Source organism: Thamnophis sirtalis, unplaced genomic scaffold (genome assembly GCF_051295495.1).
Source record: "Thamnophis sirtalis isolate CommonGarterSnake01/CBP01778 unplaced genomic scaffold, rThaSir2_p1.2 scaffold_11, whole genome shotgun sequence".
NCBI classification, from domain to species: domain Eukaryota; kingdom Metazoa; phylum Chordata; class Lepidosauria; order Squamata; family Natricidae; genus Thamnophis; species Thamnophis sirtalis.
In genome coordinates, this window is record NW_028261391.1 from 26,666,393 (window position 1) to 26,690,367 (window position 23,975).

Consider the following 23,975-nt stretch of genomic DNA (forward strand, 5'->3'; position numbering starts at 1 on the left):
TGCATGTAATTCTATTAAAAAAGGATTAAATGTGTGCTTCACAGACAACATCCCGGTTCATAGCACAAAAAGTATATGGTGAATGAAACAAGAGTTGAAAATTTACCATCCTTCAGGATCTTCAGTTCTTTATATGCTTGAAAGAAGTCCATCTATATGCTTGGAACAAATCAAGATCTGGATTGTTATGCTTTGTCTTCCTTCATTATCCCATTTCTCTGCTGTAGGTCTAGGAAAAAGGGCTGACTTGTTTTAGGTTAATAATAGCTGTGATATAGATCTGCAAAACAGCTATCTTTAGAATACCACGTGGAGTTCCACCTTTCCATCAGGCATAAGTGCTTGAATACATCTATATTTCCATGCATGAATTCATCTAACAGAAAATCAACCAGAGAAAAACAAAGATGTTGGGAAGGGCTTTTCTTAATACAAGTAGCTGGAAATATGACAATTATTAAACTGTACATAGATCAGATAGAGAAAAGTTGTAATACTAAATTAAGTTAACAAGCAGTGAGATTATTTTTAGGTAATATATTAACTTAGGGAAACAAACTAAAACATGTTGACAGCCACATGTTTTGATGGCTTTAAAAAGGATTAGATTACACAAAGGCCTAATTCTCACAGGGAAGTCTAGGGAAGTTTCATCACAGAATGATCAAACTAGAAAATGCTTAGAATGGAATTTGAGGGTTAGAATGGAACATTCGAAAACATAGTTTCTGCATAGTCCTACTTAATTAGCAAGTGAGGGTTCTTATGATCAAATGCTTTAACATGGGGGGGAGGGGATCTCTCAATGTAGAAAATTGAAGTTTCCCTGTAACACTTTACAATTTATAGTTAAAAAAATATATGGCAGCCACTTTCCTCTGAGTGGCCAAAGTGAATACCTGTCAGCCTCTATATCGCTTTGCTTGCTATCGGCTGCCATAGTAACAGGGAGGGAGGGGGTTTGGTGGGAAATCGTGTTGGAGGTGATATCTCTAAATGAAGAGGGAGTTATGTTCTCATCATCTTCTGTGCATGCTGAATGGTCCTGTTTAGGTTTCGTCAAGGTCAACCGTCTCTGCATACCAGATGGATGAGGCTTCCTAAAGATGCACCCCACATGACACCCTTGGGGGCTAAAGATCGGATATTTAGCTTGAGGTTGTTGGGGGGGAAGAGATTTGGGTAAATATCTTTTGATATGTACAATTTCGCGCCTTTTAGCCTCAGATCTTGCTAAACGTGCGATGCTATCACTTCATATTCAGTAAAAGTATCTTTTCTCTAAAACAATGGAGTTGGGGGTTTCCTTTTTTAAATTTTGAAGGAGGTACATCTGACAATACCCCTTTCTTATTGTAGCTCTTGAATCCTAAAATCTGAAGGTTTCCCCCCACAAAGATAAGGTTTGTAACTCTGGATATATTACATTTAAATGGCACATAAAAGAATTGAATACCGTATTTTCACCCATATAACCCGCCCACGCAAATAACCCGCCCACGCATATAACCCACGGGTTTTCCGGATCGTGTAAAATATCTTCCGTATACCCCGCCCACGCATATAACCCGCCCACGCATATAACCCGCCCACGCATATAACCCGCGACGAGTAAGAGAGAAGGGAAACAGCTGAGATGGGGGGGGAAGAAACGGAGAAACAAGCCTGCGCAAGCTGGGGAAGAGGAAAGGAACGGAGGAGAAGGAAACAGCTGAGATCGGGGTGGGGGAAGAAACGGAGAAACAAGCCTGCGCAAGCTGGGGAAGAGGAAAGGAACGGAGGAGAAGGAAACAGCTGAGATCGGGGTGGGGGAAGAAACGGAGAAAGAAGCCTGTGCAAGCCTCCGATCGTGTAAAATATCTTCCGTATACCCCGCCCACGCATATAACCCGCAGGGGGGCGCTGTGCATGTAAAAACCGCATATAACCCGCGGGTTATATGGGTGAAAATACGGTACTTCTGAGCATGTTGTTGGGTTTTTTGCAAGCTAAAGGAAAAAATGAAAAAGTATGATACAAAGATTTGCAGAAGTTTGCTTTGTAACCCTTAATCTTTGTTCGGCATTATGTGCAAACAAGTTCCTATTTTAGGGAGAAGAATTCTAATCTAACAGCTTGGTGCACAGTACAGTGACTACATCAGAACAAGCTTTGTATGCAAGCTCATCAGTGTTGAAAAGCATAAAACACTAGAGGGGAGAAAAAGTACAATTATGAAGGTATTAATAGTATTTGCTTTTGAATAATCTCAACAGTTAATTGCTCTTAATAATCGGGAGAGGAAAGAGCAAGGAAAATTACAGTGGATTGTAAACCTTGTTTGCTCTGAGACCAAACTGGTTTTAAAGTAGCATGCCATGGATCACATTCCAACAAGAAGATAGGATCAGGGCAAAGTAGTGGGTGGAATCAGGGAAAAAATTAAATTTGATTAATTGTAAATAGTTATGTTGCTTAAATACCGTATTTTTTGGAATATAAGACGCACCAAGATTTTAAGAGGCAAATTAAAAAAAATGTTTTTGCACTCTGCAGACTTCCCCAAAACGGCCCGTTTTTTGTCAAAAAGGGGGCATGCATAGCCTTTAGGAGGCTTGTAGAGTGCTTCTGGGGGCTGAGGGGGCAAAAACGAACAAAAAATGGCCCTTTTTCGCTCATTTTTGCCCTCCCCAGTCCCAAGGAGCACCCTGGAAGCCTCCTAAAGGCTATGCACAGCCATTTTTGCAAAGGGGGCGGGATTTCAGGAGGCCAAAAATGCTGTATTTGCATTTTTAAGATGCACCCAGATTTTCACCCTCTTTTCTGAGGGTAAAAGGTGCATCTTGTACTCCAAAAAATATGGTAAGTGCAGTTAATATGATTATTCTCCACTAGTAAACAACTTTTGTCACAGTAAAAACTGCCATTGAAGGATGCGTTTCTGAGCTAAAGAAAGTGTTTATGGAAAACAGAGAAACTACTTTCTCTAGCCTCTGAATGCTGCTGGGGGCATCTTCAGAATGGTCCAAAGTCAACATTTTACAGAGAGGGCTGCTCACACACAATGAGGATGGCATCGGTCCAGTCTTATATACAGAGGAAGAATATATTTCGATCTAGAATTTCTTATTTGGAAAAGAAAAAAGTCCCCCAATTTTCCATTAGGCATTTGGAATGGAAGCATCTAGGAAAAGCTGCATAGAAGAAAGCAAATCCAAATACTGAAATAACAACTAAACAGAAGGGAATGATGAGTTACCAGGTGGACTTGGACTTGGACTTAATCTTCGTAAATGTCAACGTCCATAAGGCAGTGACCGTTGCATTGTGAAGGCCAGGGGCAGGACGTCATGGATTACAGCACGCCATTGATTCCGATTTAGGGCAGCTTGTTGGGCATCGGTTATCGAAAAATGGAGTGGTTGAAGATCGTGAGCCACTTGGGATATCCACATTTTCTTTGGGGCATTTCGTGCGATTTTCCACCCATCCGGTCACAGCGAGTTAATCGATCGGTAAGGTAGTCGGCTATTGTCCATACGGCAAACGTGTCCAAACCACCTAAGTCGTTGTCTTTTTAGGTAAAGTTCGATTGTAGTTTGGTTTTTACACAGCTGCAATACCGTTTCGTTTTTCCACCGGTCCCGTAGAGTTATGTGCAGAATGTTGCGCAGGCATCTTAGCTGGAATCGCTCTAATAGGTTCAGGTCGCTTTTAAGTAAAGTCCACGATTCCGAGCTGTACAGTAAGATTGTGTGGATGGAAGCATTGAATATCCTCATCTTGGTCGCAATCGTCACGTCATTTTGGCTCCACAGGCACTTCCTTAAAGAGGTGAATGCGGCTGTAGCATTGCCAATGCGGCTTTTGATGTCATTTGTAGCCACTACACGTTGGCTGTCGATGATCGACCCCAAATATTTAAACGTGTCTACTCTTTCGATAGGGTTGCCTTCGAGGTGCAGTTGAGCTGGTTGAGTGCCCGTGAAAATGAATTTGGTTTTTTCACCATTTATCACCAGGCCGAGCTTGTTACCAGGTGGGAGGTCCAATGGAATAAAAATGGCAATGGGGAGAGCATAAATGGGTATTGTTAAGTTAGGCGATCATGTAGACACCTTGCTTAATGACCATCACAACCAGAGATCATAATGGGCAGGATACATTATGGTCATTAGTTGAATACTACCTGTATCTTTATGTATATCCAAAGGGTGGGGTGTGCTACATCAGTGCAACTCTGCTTTTGCCATTGCCTCCCTTAACAGCCCCGTGGGATCCTCTGACCATGGATGCCTGCAGTACAAATTTCACAATGACATAATTATCCAAATGCCACAACTTGCAAACCTGCACCAGACTTTGCAATGTGTGTGCATAATTAGGGTACAAATGCTTCTCAACTCGCAACCATTCTTTTAGTGTCCAAAGTTACAATGGCCCTGAAAAAGCATGATTTGTGACTGATTCCCACATTTATGATTGTCGCCGCACCCCCCCCCTCCCCGGTCGCATGATCAAAATTTGGGCACTTGGCAACTGGCAAGTTTTATGACTCTCACAGTTTTATAACAGCGGCAGCTTCCCGGGATCATGTGATCACCAACTGCACCCCTCCTTAACAAAATGGAGAAAGCCAGATTTGCTTAGCAATCACGGGATTCACTTAACAACAATCGTGGCAAAAAAGTTGTAAAATTGGATGTGACTAACTTAACAACTGCCTTTTATAAAACAGAATTCTGGTCTCAATAGCGGCAGTAAGCCAAGTTATAAATATCTATATTTACATAATGATGTCATAGGTGTGGTCATTTTTACATCCCTGCAATTTGTTTTAGTCATCATCGTTTTACCAAAGATTAATTGGTACATCTATAAACCTTGGGATTCTGCACAAGCCAGCAAATTCCAATTTATGTGTGTGGCTGATCAAACAACATAGCATGTATTATTCATAGATTTGAATATATTATTGAATGTCCAAATAACCACACAGTAGCCAGGATGTGACGATTATAAATTTTAACATCCGCTTTATACATGCCTAGAATAAGGCTGTAAATCAAGTGGTGGAAGAAACCACAGTGGGCATTTATGCTGGTTACCTTCCCCTGTGCTTCTCTTATCTCTCAGGAGAAAGAGCCACAGAGGAAAAGATTGACTGGAGGCATTGTAATGCTAGAATAATGTAGTTGTGAATCAGACCCAGACTGCAGGGAAACACTGAGATGTACTTAAGCATTCTGACATAGGCAAAAACTATATGAAAAGAATGGGTGGGGTGGGATGGGGAGAATGAATATGAAAAGGGAATTGAACAGATATTTTTAACTCTATTGGCCAGTTTAAAATATCTAAATTCCTGTCCTGGATATAAAGACATCACGTTATTAAAGAAAATCAGTAACCTAAAACAATTCTTTGAATGATGAATTTCCTGAATTCCTGTGAATTACCATCCTTCCCCTCCAATGCTGAGTTATGTTGCTTTTTCCAACCCCCTCTAAAAATGTCTTAGGACAGGGGTGTCAAACTCGCGGCTCACGGGCGGGATGTGTCATGTGTTGGCCCGTCCACCCCATTTTAGCAAAGGGGAGGGGGACAAGCCACGTTACGTCACATGACGACATGATTTGACATCTATCTTTGGAGAAAGACCATTGTACTTACCTGAACGGTCTTTCTCGGTGCGCTGCGTGAGAATCCAAAGGAATGGGTTAATTTTGGTCTGGTTGCCTAGAGATGGAATTGAATAAACTTGGCCATGCCTCCCTCTTTCACTCAGCTCGTCAGTTTTTCAATGGAAGGTGTGGCCGTTTCAAGAGATGAAAACACTTGAGATGTTCTGCTAACTGCAACACCACACACCAACTAAGGAAGAACGGGTCTAGTTGGAGGATCAGGATGGAAAATACAGAGATCGCTGCGGATAGACTCCAAGACCCTCTGAGCCAAAGTTATGGTGACGAGAAAGGCCACCTTCAAAGTCAATAACTGAAGGCTGATGGAACGGATGGGCTCAAAGGGAGCCGAAGTCAAAGCTTCTAACACAATGGGCAGCTCCCATGATGGATAGCGGTGGACCGTAGGCAGTCGGAGGTTAGCAGCGCCCCTCAGGAAAGCACAAACCCTGGGGTGATGTGCCAGGGAACGGCCTGCGTTGCCATGAAGAACCATGGAAAGAGCTGCCTTTTGTCTTTGCGAAATCTATTGTATTATATATTTTGAATTGTATCTCTTACCTCACATACTAAGTTTGGCTTTATCTTTCAAAACCAGCTTTGAAAGCACTCCTGTCTATCTCACTCTACATCTCCTGCAGAAAAAGTGTTCTAGGCTCACATGTCTAGGATGCCTTTTGTTTCCCTTAATTTAAATGAAAAGCCAATTGAAAAAGCATGTTTTTTTATTAAAATACAACATTTTTGGATTTAAAAAATATGCAACACAGGTAGGCTCTAGAATATTTTCTTTTTGTTTTAGTGAAATCCAAAATGACCACACCCGGGGCCTCTTATCAATGGCAAACACAGCTGAACTACGGCTGCAGAGCAAGGTTATGTCAATCTACTCCCAAAGGATAAGCACTGATGAAGTAAGTTATGTCCATGTATAAGAAACAAAGTCTGGAGCATTCATTCCCTTTCTGTACACATCACGTATTTTATTGTTGCTTAATTTTTAATACAGGTAGTCCTAGATTTACAACATTCGTCTAGTGACTGTTTGAAGTTACAAAGGCACTGAAAAAAGTGACTTGCAACACTTTTTCACACTTATGACTGATGTAGCATCCCCATGGTTAGGTGATCAAAATTTGGATGCTTGGCAACTGGCATGTATTTATGATTATTGCAGTGTCCCGAGGTCATGTGATTACATTTTGAAACCTGACAAACAAAATCAATGGGAAAACCAGATTCACTTAATAATGGTGTTATTAACTTAACTGCAGTGATTCATTTAACAAAGGTTATAAATTGGGGCAAAACTCACTTAACAATTGGTTTAGCAGCAAACTTCTCCTTTTCCTTCTTTTTTCCACTCTGTCATATATTTATGGACTTGAGTTTTATGCATATTTTTGGACCACCTCATATATGGCTGGGTAAGCTTTTATTTTCTTATAGCTCTGCCAAAGTTATTTTTATGTGATTTCCTACCTGTCTTCAGAAGAAAAAAATAGAAATTGATGGTGTGCCAACTACTCTGTAAAAGATTAATAGCAAGACCCCTTCCAAATGGCTGGTTTGCCCTCTTTGATTTTATTTTATTTATAAATTTATTTAAAAAAGAGAGAGAGCTTACCACAATCAATGGGCTGCACATAAAGTCCATGGGACTAAATGCACTGTGCTATCTAAAGCTGCTTTTTCTAAATTGGTGCCTTCTAAATGTTTTAGTCAAGAACTCCTCTCAACAGAGGAATTTTGGAAATCATTACAACATATCTGGATGGTACAAAATTAGGAAAAAAGCCTTAGAATTTGAGATACTTTCTTCTGAATATGGAAGTTTCTTCTCAAGGGATTCCAACTGATACACTAAATCAGGGGTGTCAAACGTGATTTCACTGAGGGCCACATCAGCATTGTGTTTGACCTCGGGAGGCAGGGTGGAGGTGGCCAGCTATATGTGACTCATGTCAGGGGTGCCTGTGGTGGCCCGAGAGCTCTGCCAGCGAAAATGTGCTATTTCTAGGGTAACCCTGTGGGTCAGATATAACCACTCCGCAGGCCGGATCCAGCCCCCGGGCCTTGAGTTTGACACCCCTGCTCTAAATGGTTTTTTCTTTCCCTAGTTCTTTGTCCCTTTCTGGTTTCAACTGTAACATCTTTAATTAGAGTTTCAGCTTTGATTTTTTCAAGCTTTGCATAATGCTTTTATTGACTTGGCTTTGAATTGCTGAGCTTTACATATTTGTATTTTACTATACAGCATTGCTTAACCTTAAAATTTCTGACTGATCCCTAGACAAGCTGTTTGCAAGCATCTTACAGATATCACATTTTCCTGTACTTGTACACTACAATAAGCCATAATGCAGTTTGCTCAATGCTAGCTTAAAATATTGGGCGTACCCAGCCATTGTAAATTATTCAACAAATCACAGCTTAAACAAACCATGGCTTAAGTGCAGCATGTACTCAGGTAAAATATTGGATCTTATTACTCAGTACTTCCTACTGATAGTGACTCGTGAAGTATGTGACCATAGCCTTTTTGAATTCTACTTGGTAATGCCAAGGATGAAACCTAAGACCAGAAGCGTCTATGGAGATTCTCAGTCATCCAGGTCATGGTTGTCTCAAAGGTGCTTTTTCACAGGGCAACTGGACTTTCTGGTTTTTCTTTGAAGATGTTTTGCTTCTCAACCAAGAAGCTTCTTCTGCTCTCTTGAAAAAGCACCTTTGGGTGCTGAAACCAGAAGCCACATCCTCTTCAGGCAATGTGTTCACATTCCTGAGAGGTAGCAAAAGGAAGCACAAAGTTCATGTGCATGGCATGTGTTAACTCTCCTGTTCCCTTTCTCCATGTTGTCCATATTCTAGAGCTACATCCCGACATAGTGTTCATACGGCGCCAAATATACCATTAGAGGCTTCCAGATTTCCTGCTCTAGTTGATTCTCTTATAGAACCACAATGAAATTAGCTTGTTGCAAAGCAACATGCTAGAAAGCCAATTTTGTTTCCAATCAAATTTCTGGGTCTTGCAGGGCAGTTATGCTAGTACTTTGTTGGCAGCTGTGCTCATCTGGCCAGGCAAAGCATCTTTCTAATTGACACCAGGACAGGTTCTCAGAATTTCAGACGTGGCTACCTTTTTAGGTAGATCATAAGCAACTTGCATGGAATTTTGCTAGAGGACTAGATGAGGATATATGAGGAACATTCATTGAAATGCAGAGTCTGTGCAGGTAGTAAGTAATCTATCACATTTAGTTTGTGTCTGTTAATTAAACAGAAGCCATTAACATGACACATCAAAATACCTACCATTTATAGAAGACATTTTTAGTTTTCAAGCACTCCATGTCTATTAACTAGCAATTCTTAAAACAGTCTTCTAAACTATGTGACTTGCCTCCATATGGCAGATTGGTGAGGGAGGATAAGGCCTCTCAGAACACATACTTCTCTAGCATGTAACACAAAGAACAGTATAATTATACAAATTGCACTGTAATTGGCAGCTGTGTCCTTTCTTTTCAGGCAAGGGAGTAGGTCTATCAGCATTTTATCCAATGATGTTGATAGAGTGGGAAAGAGTTTGGCACATCACCAATTGTAATGTTAAGACTATCGGGGAGCACCAAACCCTCTGCTTTACCACAGCACAGGCACAACATGGCTGATTATAAGAAAGGCTTATAGTTCAAAAGAGGTCCCATGTTTAAATGTAGAAAGATCCAGGTTATATATGTGGCAATTATAAACAGGGAGGTAAAATATATGAATCAAGAGTTTTGAAAAGATAAAAATTTACAGAAGTATAAAGAAAAGAAAGGAAAAGAGGAAAGAAAAAACAAGACAAAAATGCAAAAGGGAAGAATGAAAAGAAATAAAACTTCCAATTTTAAGTATAAATGCAAAATAACCTTTTATATTCTTTGGTTACAAACCTCCCCCCATCTCATCTCTTTTTTTCTAATCACCAAAACTATAAATAATTTGTTCATTTTTGTTTGAGCAAAATGTCCATAGGGGCCTTCTAGTCAGCAATAAACATATTGTCTTCTCTGTAATCAAGGAAGGTAATTTCGCGATCTCCACAAGTTCCATTATCTTCATCAACCATACCTCCATTGTGTATAGTGCGAAATCTTTCTACTTTTGCGCATATAATAATCTCACCAAATTTATACAGATTGACCTAGAACTAGCTATCTGATCTGGACTGCAAGAGAACCCCAAGATAGAAGCAACAGGTTTTCTCTGTGCTGGTATCTAAGGGCAATCCAAATCTAGTAACCCTACTCCTGTATCTTAACTCTGATAATCTCTCTGTTTAGTGTTCTAAATACTGTATTTTTCGGAGTATAAGACACACCTTTTCCCCCCAAAAAAGAGGGTGAAAATCTGGGTGTGTCTTATATACTGAACACAGCATTTTTGGCCTCCCAAAACCCTGCCCTGTGCATTCCATTTTTCACAAAAATGGACCCACAGAGGGTTTGCAAAGTGCTCCTGGGCGCTGGGGAGGGTAAAAACGAGGGTGTTTTTGCCCTTCCCAGCCCCCAGCAGCATTCTGCAGGCCTTCCAAACTCTCTCCACGCCCTGTTTTTGCAAAAAAATGGACCATTTTTTGCTCATTTTTGCCCTCCCCACATCTCCATGGGGTGTGCAAAGAGTTTGAGAGGCCTGCAGAGTGATCCTGGGGCCGGGGAAGGCAAAACCTTTTTAAAAAAAAATTACCTCTTCAAAATCTTGGTGCGACTTATATTCCCAAAAATACAATACTTGCTTTCATGAACAGTATTGGGAACGAGTGCTTATAAAAACACACCATAATTAAAAAGAAAAGAAAAACCATAATCGGCATTTTAATGTGTGTAAAACAGCCTTAGCACTTAAAAAGAAAAGAAAAATCAATGTTTGAGAACTCTTGCTAATTCAAACAGTCACAATAAAACTTCCAGTCCAAATAGAATACAAAATTTGATGTAGTTGCATGTATATTAACCAGACCCTTTCCCTCGGTAGCACCCATTCTATTTTCTGTTCCAACACTTCTCTACTTTCAATATGCTTCCCATTTTTTTTAAATGCTGGTGTATCGTGCATTTATATTTCACACGCAGCTTGCATCCTAGAACAAATTATGCAAAATCCATTGTTCAAGTTTTATCTCAGTCATCAATTTAACAAATGGCCTCAGTGGCAAGTTAATGATTCACAACAAACTGTGATTTCCTTCTGAAGATTGTTTGGTTTTGTTTCTAAAGGTAGGAAACAATGCCTAAGTGACCCTGGAGAATCTCAAAGCGTCAAGCAGATCTGGAACTAGATGGCAAAGTTGTCTAGAGGATTTGCTGCATCAACTGCAAGCTATGGCTCTTTTGGATGCCTCAAATGGACAGAGCTTGCGCCACACCAATACAACACTACTCTTGTTGCTTACCCTCCTGCCCCGCCCTGCAGACACACCTACTAGTTAATGTACAGATAGAAACCATCAAGAAACGTTAGGCTAGACTAGAAAGATGAAAAAGTATCCCAAAAGGTGGGAAAGGCAAAATCATTCACAGAGTCTTGGCAGGAAAACTATGTGGCTGTGCCCATGATCACCAGGTTTGACTCAAACACATCTTAAACTGTCACTTCTAGGCGGGCTTCAACAGGAAAGAGACAAAAACTTCTTCTGCTATCTTCTCCTCATCTTTGTAGTTCAGCCAACTAGGAAGTTGTTTGCCTGTGTCCTTTCTGAACGTTATCTGGACATTCTGGATTTTAAAAAATATTTAGCCTTTTTTGCCTAGGCAACAGCTTCTGCATATCTTCATCAAGGCCACATTCACTACTTTATACATTGTAAAATGTAGGTTGTGGAGAAATGAATGCTTACGTTTGGGATTTTTGTATGCCTGTGTGCATTATTATTATTCAGGGGTTTCTCAAGACCTGAAAAATATTTTAAGGATTCCTTCAAAATAAAAATGTCAAGAAAGGCTGTGTTATAATATATTCCATTCCATTCCATTCTATAGAATAGAATGGAATGGAATAACAAGAGTTGGAAAAGATCTTGGAGGTCTTCTAATCCAAACCCCACACTTAGGCAGGATATCCTACACTTCAGGCAAATGGTTATCCAATCTCTTCTTAAATATTTCCAATGTTGCAGCATTTACAACTTCTGGAGGCAAGTTGTTCCACTTGTGAACCACACTATAGGTAGCTCTATAGATAGCATTTAGATAGCCATAGTTTTTTTTAGAAACTCTAGATTGAAACTGCGCTCGCCTACTTCAGGGACTAAGTACCAGTCCTATCTAAGCACCATTTCTGTGTATCCTAAATGTATCAGAGTGCTACTCAAAGAAAGTGCTATAAATATGACCCATCGGTCCACTACTGTTAAGTGATATTATTGTTACTGACTCAGGGGAATATGATGATTTAAGTTTATGAGTAAGAAATCTTGGCCTAACGTACGTAAGCTAATTATAGTAGCTGAAATTGATGGCATATTTGAAGGAAAGAATCCGTGTAGGTGTACCTACATACTAGTTCCCAGCTTAAAAAGAACTGTTAGAAAAAATAACATTGGAAATACACTGATCATTTTGGACAGAGAATCTCATCTATGCTTTTATGTGCTCTTTATATATCAGTTTAATTTCCAATACACTCACGTAAAAATATACTGTGTGACAAAACATTGCACAAAATAAACAACCAATTGTGTATTTTTCTTTTCCTCCTTGAAAAACATTTGAAGGAAAAATATTGAAAATATTTTGCTGTTTGAAACAGAGTATCTAAGTTGAATCCTTTGTTCTCACTATCTGCAGGGTGGTAAAAACAAATAAATAAAAGGGTAGTTTTTAGTGCCTCATTCATAGAGTAAGTCAACTTCCACATCCTAATAACAGGATTAGTCTTGGGAGACAATCTTTAATGTTCCTAAGTGAGAGGCAAGATATAGCAGTTAAGGCGTGACCCGTCAAAACCGCGCTCGACTAAACCGCGCCCGATTAAACCGCGTCGCTGACATCATTAACAAGGCGACAACAGCCAGTGCGGAGAAAGAAGGGCGCTTTAAATAGCGCTTTGAAAGCAAGCCAATTCAACTTAAGGAAAGGGTTAGGGTTAGCCTTAGGGTTAGGTTAAGGGTTAGGATTAGGTTTAGGTTAAGGGTTAGGTTTAGGGTTAGGTTAAGGGTTAGGTTTAGGATTAGGTTTAGGGGGGTTAGGTTTAGGGGTTAATTTTAGGTTTAGGGTTTACAGCGTGCTTCTGTCTCCGTGCTGTTGTCGCCCTGTTGATGACGTCAGCAACGCGGTTTAGTCAGGCGTGGTTTAGTCGAGCGCGGTTTTGTGGTGGAACCCAGTTAAGGTATCAGGCTAGAAAGCAGAAAACTGTAAGGTCTAGTTCTGGTTTAGGCATGAAAACAAGGTGAGTGACTTTGGGCTAGTTATACTCTTTCAGTCTAACTTACTTCACAGGGTTGTTATTGTAGAGAAAAGATGTACTATATATGTTCACCGCCTTATTTATAAACATAATAAAGGTGGGATTAAAAAAATCTTTTAAAAAAGCAAGCCTAACTAGAATTAAAATCTATGAAGCTAGTCTTGGTCTTAGCATTCAACCAAACAGGCAGATTCCTTCTGACCTTGCATATAAAATTTTGCATTCCATGTTCAAGACCCTTCTGAAGAACCCTCAAATTATTTACTTATGATTTCCAAGATATAATCCTAGATAAATATATGGTCTACAAAAAAAATCAATGGACAAACACTGTTGTGAAATTAAATAACCGCAACTTCTCTGAACTGGGTTATGAAATCTAAAGAGTTCTGGTGCTGCCCTGAAGAGACAATGAAAGCTGAAATCTTGTAGCATCTAAATTTGAAAGTAAATTGCTTGGAATAAAGGTATTTATTTCTAAGCTGGCAGATACAGGACTTCTCTACATCCATGTCCAGTTTTGGTTCAGCAGAGTGGGTATGTCCAGTTATGACATCTTGTTAGGACTAAGGAAGTGTGCCTATTCAGTTAAAATTCCTGTCCTCTGGAGAATTCATGTGATTCTCACTCTTATGTTATTTAGGAAATTATTGAAGACTTGATTGTTCTAAAGACCTGGGGACAAGGACACTATGGAATCCTTGTTAGTTTTTTAGCCCATTTTGTTTTAATCTTCTTTTGAATCCTTTGCTTTTCTGGTCATAGGATAAATTGCATCAAGTGGAAACCTTACATGTCAGTCTTTTGGTTTAAATAAAGACTGAGGCCTAGATGTAATCTCAATTAATTTCAAAATAGGATGTACTTCCAGCCAAGTATAACAGCTTTAAAACCACAATTTGCTTAAGTACAAAGTATTTCAGTTTCATATCCGACTACCTCTTTCGCAATTATTGATAGTGCAATTACTCTAAGGAAACTTGGTAAAACACAGAAACAAATCTACAAATGCTTTGTTCTGACTTTAATGAGAAATTGAAAGTCACAATATTATGGGATAAATCAATGTTATCCTACAAATTTTATGTACACATACACATACATATTTTTTTATTAATTGGGGTGTGGGTGGGTGTCACACTCCTTAAGTGGAAGGAATCAGAACTCATTTCTGGTTGGGATTTTAAGATAAGAAATGGGAACCTTAAGTCTCTCCAATACTTTAGACACACATTTCACCTGCTGTACCCTCTAAATGTAAAAAGGTTACCACAATGTTGCCCCTACCTATTCTGGGACTCACAAAAGAAATGGTGACAGGGCATGTGAGGGTCCTCTGCTTTTGGCAATCCTGGTATACAGAGTACAAATCCATCAATATTTTACCATTTTATAAGGATCCAGATTTGGTTCCTAATTCAAGATGAAAAGTTAACCGGTAACAGAATACATAAACTATCTAGGCTTTCTTTCTCATTAGAGGTTCCCCATTTACTTATGGAGGAAAGTTAAGAAAGTAAACAAATTTCAGAATGCATGTTCTTTAGTTATTTCCTGGCTATTGAGACAATCATCATTTATTCTGGTTCTTAACAGACAGTATTTATAAACAATTTATTTTGGGGGCAATCTCCTTCCAAGCTTTTCAAAAAGAAATCCACATTGGGATACCCTCAGCCTGCAAAAACATCCTTTCATACCCTTTTTCTTGAAAGCAAACGCCTCACCTGAAGTTGAACAACTTGTTTCAGAGAGCAATTAATTTCTGGACCATCTGTTATTTACAGGATTAACACGGATAACAAATAATTTAGAAATCGAAATAGCTTCTCTTTAGTAATAGTTTTTGCATCACCCTAAATAACGGGTTCACAGAAAGCGCAGCTGCACACAAAAACTTCCTATGCAGACACCCGCAATATTGCACCTTCAGTAGTTACTGTTCTTACTCGGATTTAAGATCAGCACTTTCTCCCCCTCCAACGCTTAGTCAGAGCGTCGTTTGCTGAAAATAGCTGCAAGAATGCAGAAAAACCTCCAATGCCACAAGGAAAGCCCGCAAGAATGGAAGTCTGGCCGTGCAGGTGCCTAAAGGCAGCAAAGCGCTAACATGACCACAACCAACTTTAAAAAGCGGCGCTGAAAGGGAGGAGGAGCACTGCACAGCAAAGCCTAAGGTCAAAGCTGATCCAGGTAGAGTTCCACACACCCACAATCCACGAAGCGACCACCCCACCTTTTCCTCCAGTCCACGTTACCCTCAGTCGGTTGCTCTGCAGCTGCCACGAATCCTCCAACCGCAGAAGCAGCGGCCGCGCAGACAGAGTCAGCCGGGGTCCGGCAATCCCCTCCCCACTAATATCATCACACGCAGCAGCTCCTTCTCCTCTCCCCCCACGCGCAGTACAGCGTATCCCTCCGCCCCAAACCCAACGTTGGGAAGCGGCGGCGGCAGGAGCCGGCGGCGGAGGGATCCTTGCGAGCGCAGGCTACCGCGGCAGCCCGCACTCTTTCGACTGTTCTCCCCCCACCCCTTCCCCGGCCGTCTCCCCCTCCCGCGCCTCCTCCTGACGCCGTTCTTTGCTGCGGGGCCGGTTGGGCGCTGCCTGGTGGCCTCGGCTCCGGCTGTCTGTGGGGAACGGCCATTAAAAAGCGGGCGGGCGGCCATCGCGGCAGTCGCCAGCGCCTCAGGTGGACCCACCCCCTCGGTCCCCTCCCCCGCTCCCTGCCTCGCCGCCTCCCCGCCGCCGCGCAGAGAAGCTGTCCGCTGCGGGGCTGCTCGCTCCGGCTGCCGCCTCCGTCCCCCCTTCTCGCCCGCCCGCCCGCCTCTGCCGCCGAGCCCCGGCTTCCGCCCCCCGCACCCACCGAAGATGGCAGGCTGGCAGAGCTACGTGGATAACCTGATGTGCGATGGCTGCTGCCAGGAGGCCGCCATTGTCGGCTACTGTGACGCCAAGTACGTCTGGGCAGCGACGGCCGGGGGCATCTTCCACAGCATTACGGTAAGGGGAAGCCCGCGGCGCCCGGGAAGAAAGGAAGGAGCCACCCCGGAGGGGCGGGGGTGGGGTGAGGAAAGGCAGGGAGGCGAACCCGACATTTGGGAAGGCGGCCGGGGATTGAGGTGGGGGTGGGGGCTTCCTCGGAGATGCTGGGTTTTGGATCCGCATCGCATTGGGCGAGCCGGGAGCAGCAGCTCCGCGGGTGGGGTGGAAAGGGGTGCAACGGAGCCGGAGCTGCTGAGGGCTGCCGATCGCGGGGCACCCTCGCTTCACGCGCGTCCGCAGCAGCACCGCCGTTTGCGGAGGGGCTCGCCCTATCTTCCCACCGCCGGGCCGGGGTGGGAAGGGCCGCCCGCTGCCCCCGTCCGCCGCTTCCCTTTCTCTGCCTCCCCCCCCCCGCGCCGTCCTTTAGAGAAATCCTTGGAAAGTGTGCGAGGGAAGAGGCGGGAGGGGGGGCAGGGAGTTCCCTCGTGGAAGGGCTTTGCTCCCTGCCGCGGGGTTGGCTTCTTCCCGCGGAAAGCCCTCTCCCGGGAGACCCAGCGGGATGAACGCGTGAATTGAAAGCGAACCCCTCTTTTTTTCATTCCTTCGCCGCCTCCCGGCTTAGTATCTTGGAAGGGAAAGGCTCCTCGAGAGGTGGCCCTGGAGGGGGGATATTTGTGATCTGAGGCGGTGTGTGTGTGTGTGGGGGGGAGATAAAGGGCTCCAGATTGGGAGAGGTTGGGGGAAAGCTGCCGTTGGAGTTTCGCCCCAGATTTCAGGTGCACGTGGGGGCCAGGTGAAGATAGATAAAGCCCGATCCTTCATGGGGGGAGGGGAGTGGGTATCGTTTCGTACGGTAGGTTTGCGGGGGAGGCTTTTACTACCAGCCTTGGACTAAGTCATGCCCGGCAACAGAGCGGGAGGGGGAAGAGGGAAAAGGCCGGACCGTGGAAAGGGCGCGCGCGCGGGCGCGGGCGCTTGCGGATGATTCAGAGGGAGTTTAGCGTAGGAATCCCTGAGTCTGCCTCGCGCTGCTGGGGAGGAATTTGCGAATGCAGCGTAGGAGGCCTTTGTGAATCCGTTCCTCGCCAGTTGCTCCAGGTTTTTCTCCTCCAAGATGGCGCATTGCCGCTGATTTTTTTTTTAACCCCTCCTTTTCTCACTCCTCTCCCGAGATATTAATCACCTCGGTTCCTGCACTGCAGTCTTCGTCTTCTCGCCCCTTCCTTCTCTCTCTTTCTCTCCCCCCCCACCCAATCTTGGCTTTCGGACTTATCCTAAAGTGCCCTGGTCCATAGAAGTAGAGCTGATAAAGGAGAGGGATGATCCCTCTATAAGAAGGTTCCGTATTGTGTGTTGACCAGCCGGTGTTTGCAGGCTGAAACACCGCAATTATTGGCATGATATAAATATTTGTACACATAGTCGTGGTGCCAATACACTCGAAGTCCAATTTGATGTTGCATTACAATCCTGATCATGGCTGGCTCTTTTTCTCCGGAATGCCATTTTGGCGAACTGCTTGCCTATGTGGGCAGGCATGTGCAAGAATCGACAAACTATTGAAATGTTTTTCTCTTTTGTTAATAACGTATTCCAAGAATAATTAAGTTTTTGCTTAAGGTATCAGCAATGTTAAGATAAGGCTTAAAATATTGCCTTATCTGCAGCAGGTATAGAGGATGGATTAAAAAAAGCAGTGTCCTTGGTGGCTGCTGAGCTAGTCTTTCTTTACTGTTGAGATGGTGATCATGATAGGTAGACTCCTGGCCTGTACTTGGGAATGAGTAGGGCCTGCTATGACTCTGCAGTTCCATTGGAAGGAGACGCCTTCCAATGGTAAAACGTGGGGCACACATTTTCTAGCTGAGCTGCCTCTTCTATTGTTATTGTCTGTATTGTTTGAACAAAATGCTGGCCTGGGTTTACAGAAAAAAGACTGATTTGTAAGCAGCTTGCTTATTCTATTTCCAGCTGTTAAAACAGGCCATGTTTGTTACTTCATTTCCCTCTTCTATATAGCTATCCGATGCCTGGCAGTTCTGAAAACCTATCCATTTTTGTCTCAGCAATCTCAGTAGCTTACCATTATAATGTTTGCAAAAAGCAAAAATTTGCAGTAATGGGAGTAAGAACCCTGTGTGCTTTACATTTGAGAAACTTGGTTTAAGAAGCCCTAAAGCTCTAGCTATAAATAATTAAGGATATTTTGCATTTTGTCCTTCAGTATTTAATGTATACTATTAATGCATTAAGGCTGTAGTTACATTGCATCTAAGAGGGTTTGTGGACAGCATAAAGCTGTTAATGGATTGGTTCACCCTGTATCTCATATCTATGTTGAATCCAAAGGTGGTGCCTATTCATATAGTAAAACGTCTATGGTGTCTATTCCTATACTTCTCTTTGATATTTATTTAAGAAATAGCTCCTTAACCTGCATATAATTTTGTTAGCACTCGAAATAACTTTTTACAATAGAGTTCCAAGCAAAGATGCATGACTTAACCACAAGAATTTCATGCATTCCATGAAAGGATTGGATGCAATCTTAGAGTCCATACAAAAGCTGGCATCAATTTGTAAATTTTAAAACTACTAAAAAGAATTATTGAAAACACATAATAAAATGAATTTTGTGTTACATTTTATTTAAATCTTTGCTCTGGGTTCACCTACGTTTTAAGAGTGCAACTGGCATGTCACTCAAATTAAAAACGTGCTTTCTGCTTAGAGATTGCACTTCATAACTAAAGAACAATCCCTTGAATTCAGGTTCCACCTTTATGTTAAATTACTAGAGAACTTGCTATTGAACTTGAACAATTTCTAGATCCATAGATTCTTCAGGGTTCAATATTAAAGATTCAACTAAAATTCTGGATTTCTCTCTTTGACAGCCTATAGAAATAGATATGATTGTAGGAAAAGACCGCGAAGGTTTTTTTACCAACGGTCTGACTCTTGGTGCAAAGAAGTGTTCTGTGATCCGAGATAGCCTCTATGTGGATGGTGACTGTACAATGGACATCAGGACAAAGAGCCAAGGTGGCGAACCAACATATAATGTTGCTGTAGGCAGAGCTGGACGAGGTAAGCTTTTCCCCCACTATTGTTTGATTTGCTTTTTTGTTAAATAGTAGAATATTTTCAGGCAATAAATAACTTCAAGTTATGTCCAATAAAATTTGATCATAAAACTGTTTTTGCCCATATTGGTAGTGCAGGATTCACAGTATTAACGCTTAATGTTGAAAATGTAAATGAGTTGACTACATTATTTATTTTCAAAAAGACAACTTGGATTTTTAATTTGTGGCATATGCATGTAGTGTTAGAGAGCAGGGATATTCTGAACCATTCAACTGTTCATTTCAGTAGTTCACAAACTTATATTAAGCTCACAGACATTCCATTAAATCATTTTCTGAACTTGGAGTGGGTACAAGTAGTTCCCAATTTATGATTACAGTTGGGAACAGAACTTCCTTTGCTAATTGAAGTGGTTGTTAAATCAACCTGGCTTCCTCGATTGACTTGGTTGGACACCCACTGGGAAGGTCAGAAATGGTGATCATGTGATCTCAGGGCGCCACAGCCATTGTAAATACATGCCAATTGCCAAGCACTCGAATATTGATCACATAACTGAGGATGTTGTGATAGTTATAAATGCGAAGACTGGGCATGTCATTTTTTTCAGCACCATCATAACTTAAAAGTGGATGTTAAATGAATGGTTGTAAGTTAATGATTATCTGTATTACTTTTGAGTTCATAAGGTCCCTCCAAACACTTCTTTGGATTGCACTTATAGCATAAATAAGAAATGTGTACTGAAATATACTGGAAATTTAGTATTCGCTACATCCACATCCTGTCATTTCTCTGGAAGTTCAAGGTCCTATTTTCCCCTCAAACAGTCCTCTAGAATAGAGTAATTTGAGAGTAACTTGTCAATTATCAAGTCACAGCTCAGATGTGAATTTGAATATGGTCTTTCAGATATAAGTCCAACATCTTAATCAGCTTAGTCTTTAAGTGTACAGTGTATAGAACAGTGTTGGCAAACCTTTTTAGCACTATGCCAAAATGGGAGCACTAACGGTGGGGAGGGCACCGGAAACCGGAAGGACAGCTCCCTGGCATGAACGCATGAGAGCACCGGAAACAGGAAGAGCAGTTCCCAGGAGGTCATCTGATCTTCCAGTTTCTGGCATGCATGCACGTGCAAAGGCCAGCTGTTTGGCACGCGTGTTCCTGCTAGAAACTAAGCTTCCCGGCACACGTATGCACACCTGAGAACTGCTCTTCCTGTTTCCATGCTCCCATGTGTGCACGTGAGGGAGCTGCTCTTCCAGTTTCCAGCGCCCCCGTGCACACAAAGAATGTACCCAGAAGAGCAACAGGTGATAGCTGGCGTGCCCAGAAAGATAGCTCTGCGTGCCACTTCCAGCATGTGTGCCATAGGTTCACCATCACGGATATAGAAAAAGCTGAACTATATATACATGAACACTCTTGTAGTGAGAACATCTTGAGAAAAGAATTACTATATATTTTAGTGACATCTACTGGCATACAGGAGAACCTACAAATATATTCTAAATATTTCTGAACTATGCTATTCTGAGATATACTGCAAATAATTCTGATCATATTTAAACCAAGTGTTTTGGTATATTTACTGTAGTTATTTTAGCTATAATTCCCACATCATAAATATGCTACTTCTCAGACATTAGACAGTTTATCTGCCTACACTTTTTATTCAAACTTTTGAAAAAGAAACATTCGAACAAATAATAATCCTATGTGATTGTTCTAATGTGAAGCATCTGAGTACTTATTACAGTGCTTAATTAACACTTGGAATGATATTAACACTCTTTTTAATTGTTTTCTCTTTCAGTCTTGGTCTTCGTAATGGGCAAAGAAGGGGTCCATGGAGGTGGATTGAATAAGAAGGCATACTCAATGGCAAAATACTTGAGAGACTCTGGGTTCTAGTTGCTAGGCAGACTGTTAAGTATTAGGGAAAATTGCTATTAAACTTTCCTGACAGTAATCTACATTGTGGAAACTTTATTAGCAATGCAGGGTGATGGGGAATGAACCTGTGTCTCCTTTGTATCCCTCTTTTGGTGGGGAAAGGTGTTATTCTTTCTTTATTTCTGTTCATCCTTGTTTCCTTGTGTACTCCAGCATTGGTTATGGTTATGGGAAAGAGAAACTGTCCAAAGAGGGGACACTTAATAAGAAAGCTAATGAACTGGCTTTACACCTGCAGAGGTTTGATATCTAAACAACCTCTCCCCATTCACATAGCAACTCTCATCACAATCCTTTTGTGTTCACCGTATTACTAGCCTAAAGATGGCAATTTATTTACACATTCTTTTCCCTGATGTCATGGCTTCAGTTACTCTTTTCTTTGGTATGTTAATCATTGTTGTATCCACATTCTGTATCTGGCACCATCTATTGCAAACAGATGATATGCATGATACATTGAAGCCTTGGGAAGAAAATCATGCTAAGTCCAGACTTTGCTTTGTCTTAGCGGTTAATGTGATATTGAGAACTAATCCAATTTAAATGAAGTGAAATAAAGGTGCCGATTGTACAATCAAGATTGATCAATGCCTCTTCAGCACTTTGAGCATTTACACAGCTCATTAGTCTTCCTTTGTAGAGCATGGTTGGGAGGGGTAAAGTGCATGCATATCTCTACTTTTTCCCCCTTGTCCTCATCCACTTTTTGTTTCTTTGCTTCCATCTTCTATCTATAAATACATTTTTTTAAATACAGTGCCTGGTTTGTTTAACCAATTTGCTGCTTGAAAGCTGTTAAAATTGTTGCTCTAGTTTTGTTGTTGCTCTTCTGTGTAGACTTGCAAAACTCTTCATGATGTCTGAAGCACATCCTGCTTTAAAAGGGTAACTGCAAAACTATGAAAAGGTGCCGATGCACTTCTCCCATCACCAAACCACCATCACCATCTTGAATGAATCCCCAGGGACATTCCATCACCACAATAGCTCAGGCACGTAACTTTCTTTGCCAGCTCCTGTTCTGTAGTTGAACTGTAAAAAGGCTGCCATCATGGACTTTAGATATCCCAGTGTAACCATCTGGAGCGTGTCCAGTTTTTTTTTTTTTTCATAGGACCAATTTTGATTTGCAGTTTGGGTTGTATATGATACTGCAGTGTCACTGTCAGCAAACTGCAACATTTGGTTATACAGGTAGCACCTTGACTGACATCAGTCTGTTGCAACGTTGAAAGGATATTAAGACTTGCTACTTTGATACCAGTGTATGTTTTGAAGGGTGGTAGTTTTAAAATTAAAGTCCAAATAATATCATTTTAAATCTAATTTTCGTTTGGCCTATCATGCCCTAGCTGCAGAAATTGTGAAGTAAATTGCCTTGTGCATTGGTCATCTGAAACATGTGTAACCAAATTGTCAGTTTGAGCACGGTACTAACATGTATGTCCATTTAAAAGAGAACTGCAGAACTCTGTATACAGAAAATGAAAGATGGTCTTGGTTGGAATAACTGAGTTGGCTGTCTTGTGATACATTTTTAATATGTATTCTGTGCCATACTAATATTTTAAAAAATGATCTGTTGCTATTGTGAGATGGATTTTAACTACAAGAATGGTTTCCTCTGAATGGCACTACCTTAGGGACACTCTAGTATTTGCTTCTATTGTTTGAGCCTTGTGGATAATGTACAGACTTAAACAAATTCTTGTTGCTGATTTGTTCATTTATTTCCCTGCACTTTGTTACATCTGGGATACAGTCTAACTCATCTGATTTAATATGCATTTCAAAAAATGCCATAACTATTAAACACCTTGTTTACAGACAGATGAAATAAATTTATTCCAACCAAATAAATTATGAATTAGTGTGTTATGTGGTGTTTTTTTCTTTTTCTTCGTTGCCCTTGTGGATTATCTATCTTATACTTACAGTAATATTTTTTTTCTATGAAGATGGGTATAAATTTAATTATCATACAATCTGTTGAATTTAGTGAGTAATCCTCTGAAAATCCTTTAATAAATATCAGTCACATTTTTCAACATCTGGGAGAGAACAAATCTGTATTCAATTATGTCAGTATTGCTTTTGCTGCTCATCAGCTGAAAGTCATGAAAACCAGTTTGATCAACAGAAAAAGCTGGTAGCCAAATTTAGAGCTATTACTGAATCTGGATTAATATAGCTATACTCTGACATTTATATTTTTGTCTGTTTTGAAAACTCTCCAGCTTCAGTGGAAGATGTCCATTTCTAGCCTTATCCTTCCAATATTTTTATTCAATCTCAAATTATTTATTAATTTTTACTGATTTCTGGTAAATTAATTCATTAAATTTGCTTGTCGCCCATCTTGACACAATGACTCTGGATGCCTTGCTATATTGAAACCATAAATATATAACCATTTAACAACTTGGTGGCTCTAAAGTTAAGTTACATTACAAATGGAGAAGGTTCCAACTATTATGGTAATACATAGATGGATGTTCACGAACCACATACAGCCTGGTATTGTGTAAGCCTTTATAGGTTCAAAAATTAAGGAATCTAGAAAAACGTATAGAAAGCAGGTCTTTCCACTTCCACCTTTAAACAATCCCCCAATCTCTAAACCATATTAAAGATAATTTAAGAAAGGAAATGGCAATTATCATCCAGAGGCTTTCCACTTCCCTTTTATAAACACCTCAAAAGTAAAACATAGAGCTCTCTTCAGTGATAGAAAGCATCCTTTAGTTTACCAGGAAACATGGCCATATATCATTGCTCAAAGTTCTTCCCTTATTTTTCATAGCAAACTAATAAACCATTA

General features: G+C 41.1%; 1 protein-coding gene and 1 long non-coding RNA gene across 2 annotated transcripts in view; one reads left to right on the forward strand and one right to left on the reverse strand.

Annotated features, from left to right (window-relative positions):
• Positions 1-15,655, reverse strand: part of LOC148043575 (uncharacterized) — a 30,041-nt gene extending 14,386 nt beyond the window's left edge. The window contains exon 1 of the long non-coding RNA XR_015698009.1: positions 15,355-15,655. This is a non-coding gene — a long non-coding RNA (uncharacterized LOC148043575). The remainder of the gene's footprint in view (positions 1-15,354) is intronic.
• Positions 15,656-15,701: 46 nt separating this feature from the next.
• On the forward strand, positions 15,702-23,032 carry PFN2 (profilin 2). Its single transcript, XM_014059435.2, has 3 exons — positions 15,702-16,120; positions 19,000-19,192; positions 21,012-23,032. Exons 1-3 carry the CDS (start codon positions 15,989-15,991, stop codon positions 21,107-21,109), a joined length of 423 nt encoding a protein of 140 aa, XP_013914910.1. The 5' UTR covers positions 15,702-15,988; the 3' UTR covers positions 21,110-23,032.
• The last annotated feature ends 943 nt before the right edge of the window (positions 23,033-23,975 follow it).

Excerpts from the sequence above, each read along its gene's own strand:
- PFN2 (XM_014059435.2), top strand. The coding sequence starts at position 15,989 with ATGGCAGGCTGGCAGAGCTACGTGGATAACCTGATGTGCGATGGCTGC. Across the intron at positions 16,121-18,999 it reads GCATCTTCCACAGCATTACG|CCTATAGAAATAGATATGAT; the intron begins GTAAGGGGAAGC and ends TCTCTTTGACAG. Across the intron at positions 19,193-21,011 it reads TGTAGGCAGAGCTGGACGAG|TCTTGGTCTTCGTAATGGGC; the intron begins GTAAGCTTTTCC and ends TTTCTCTTTCAG.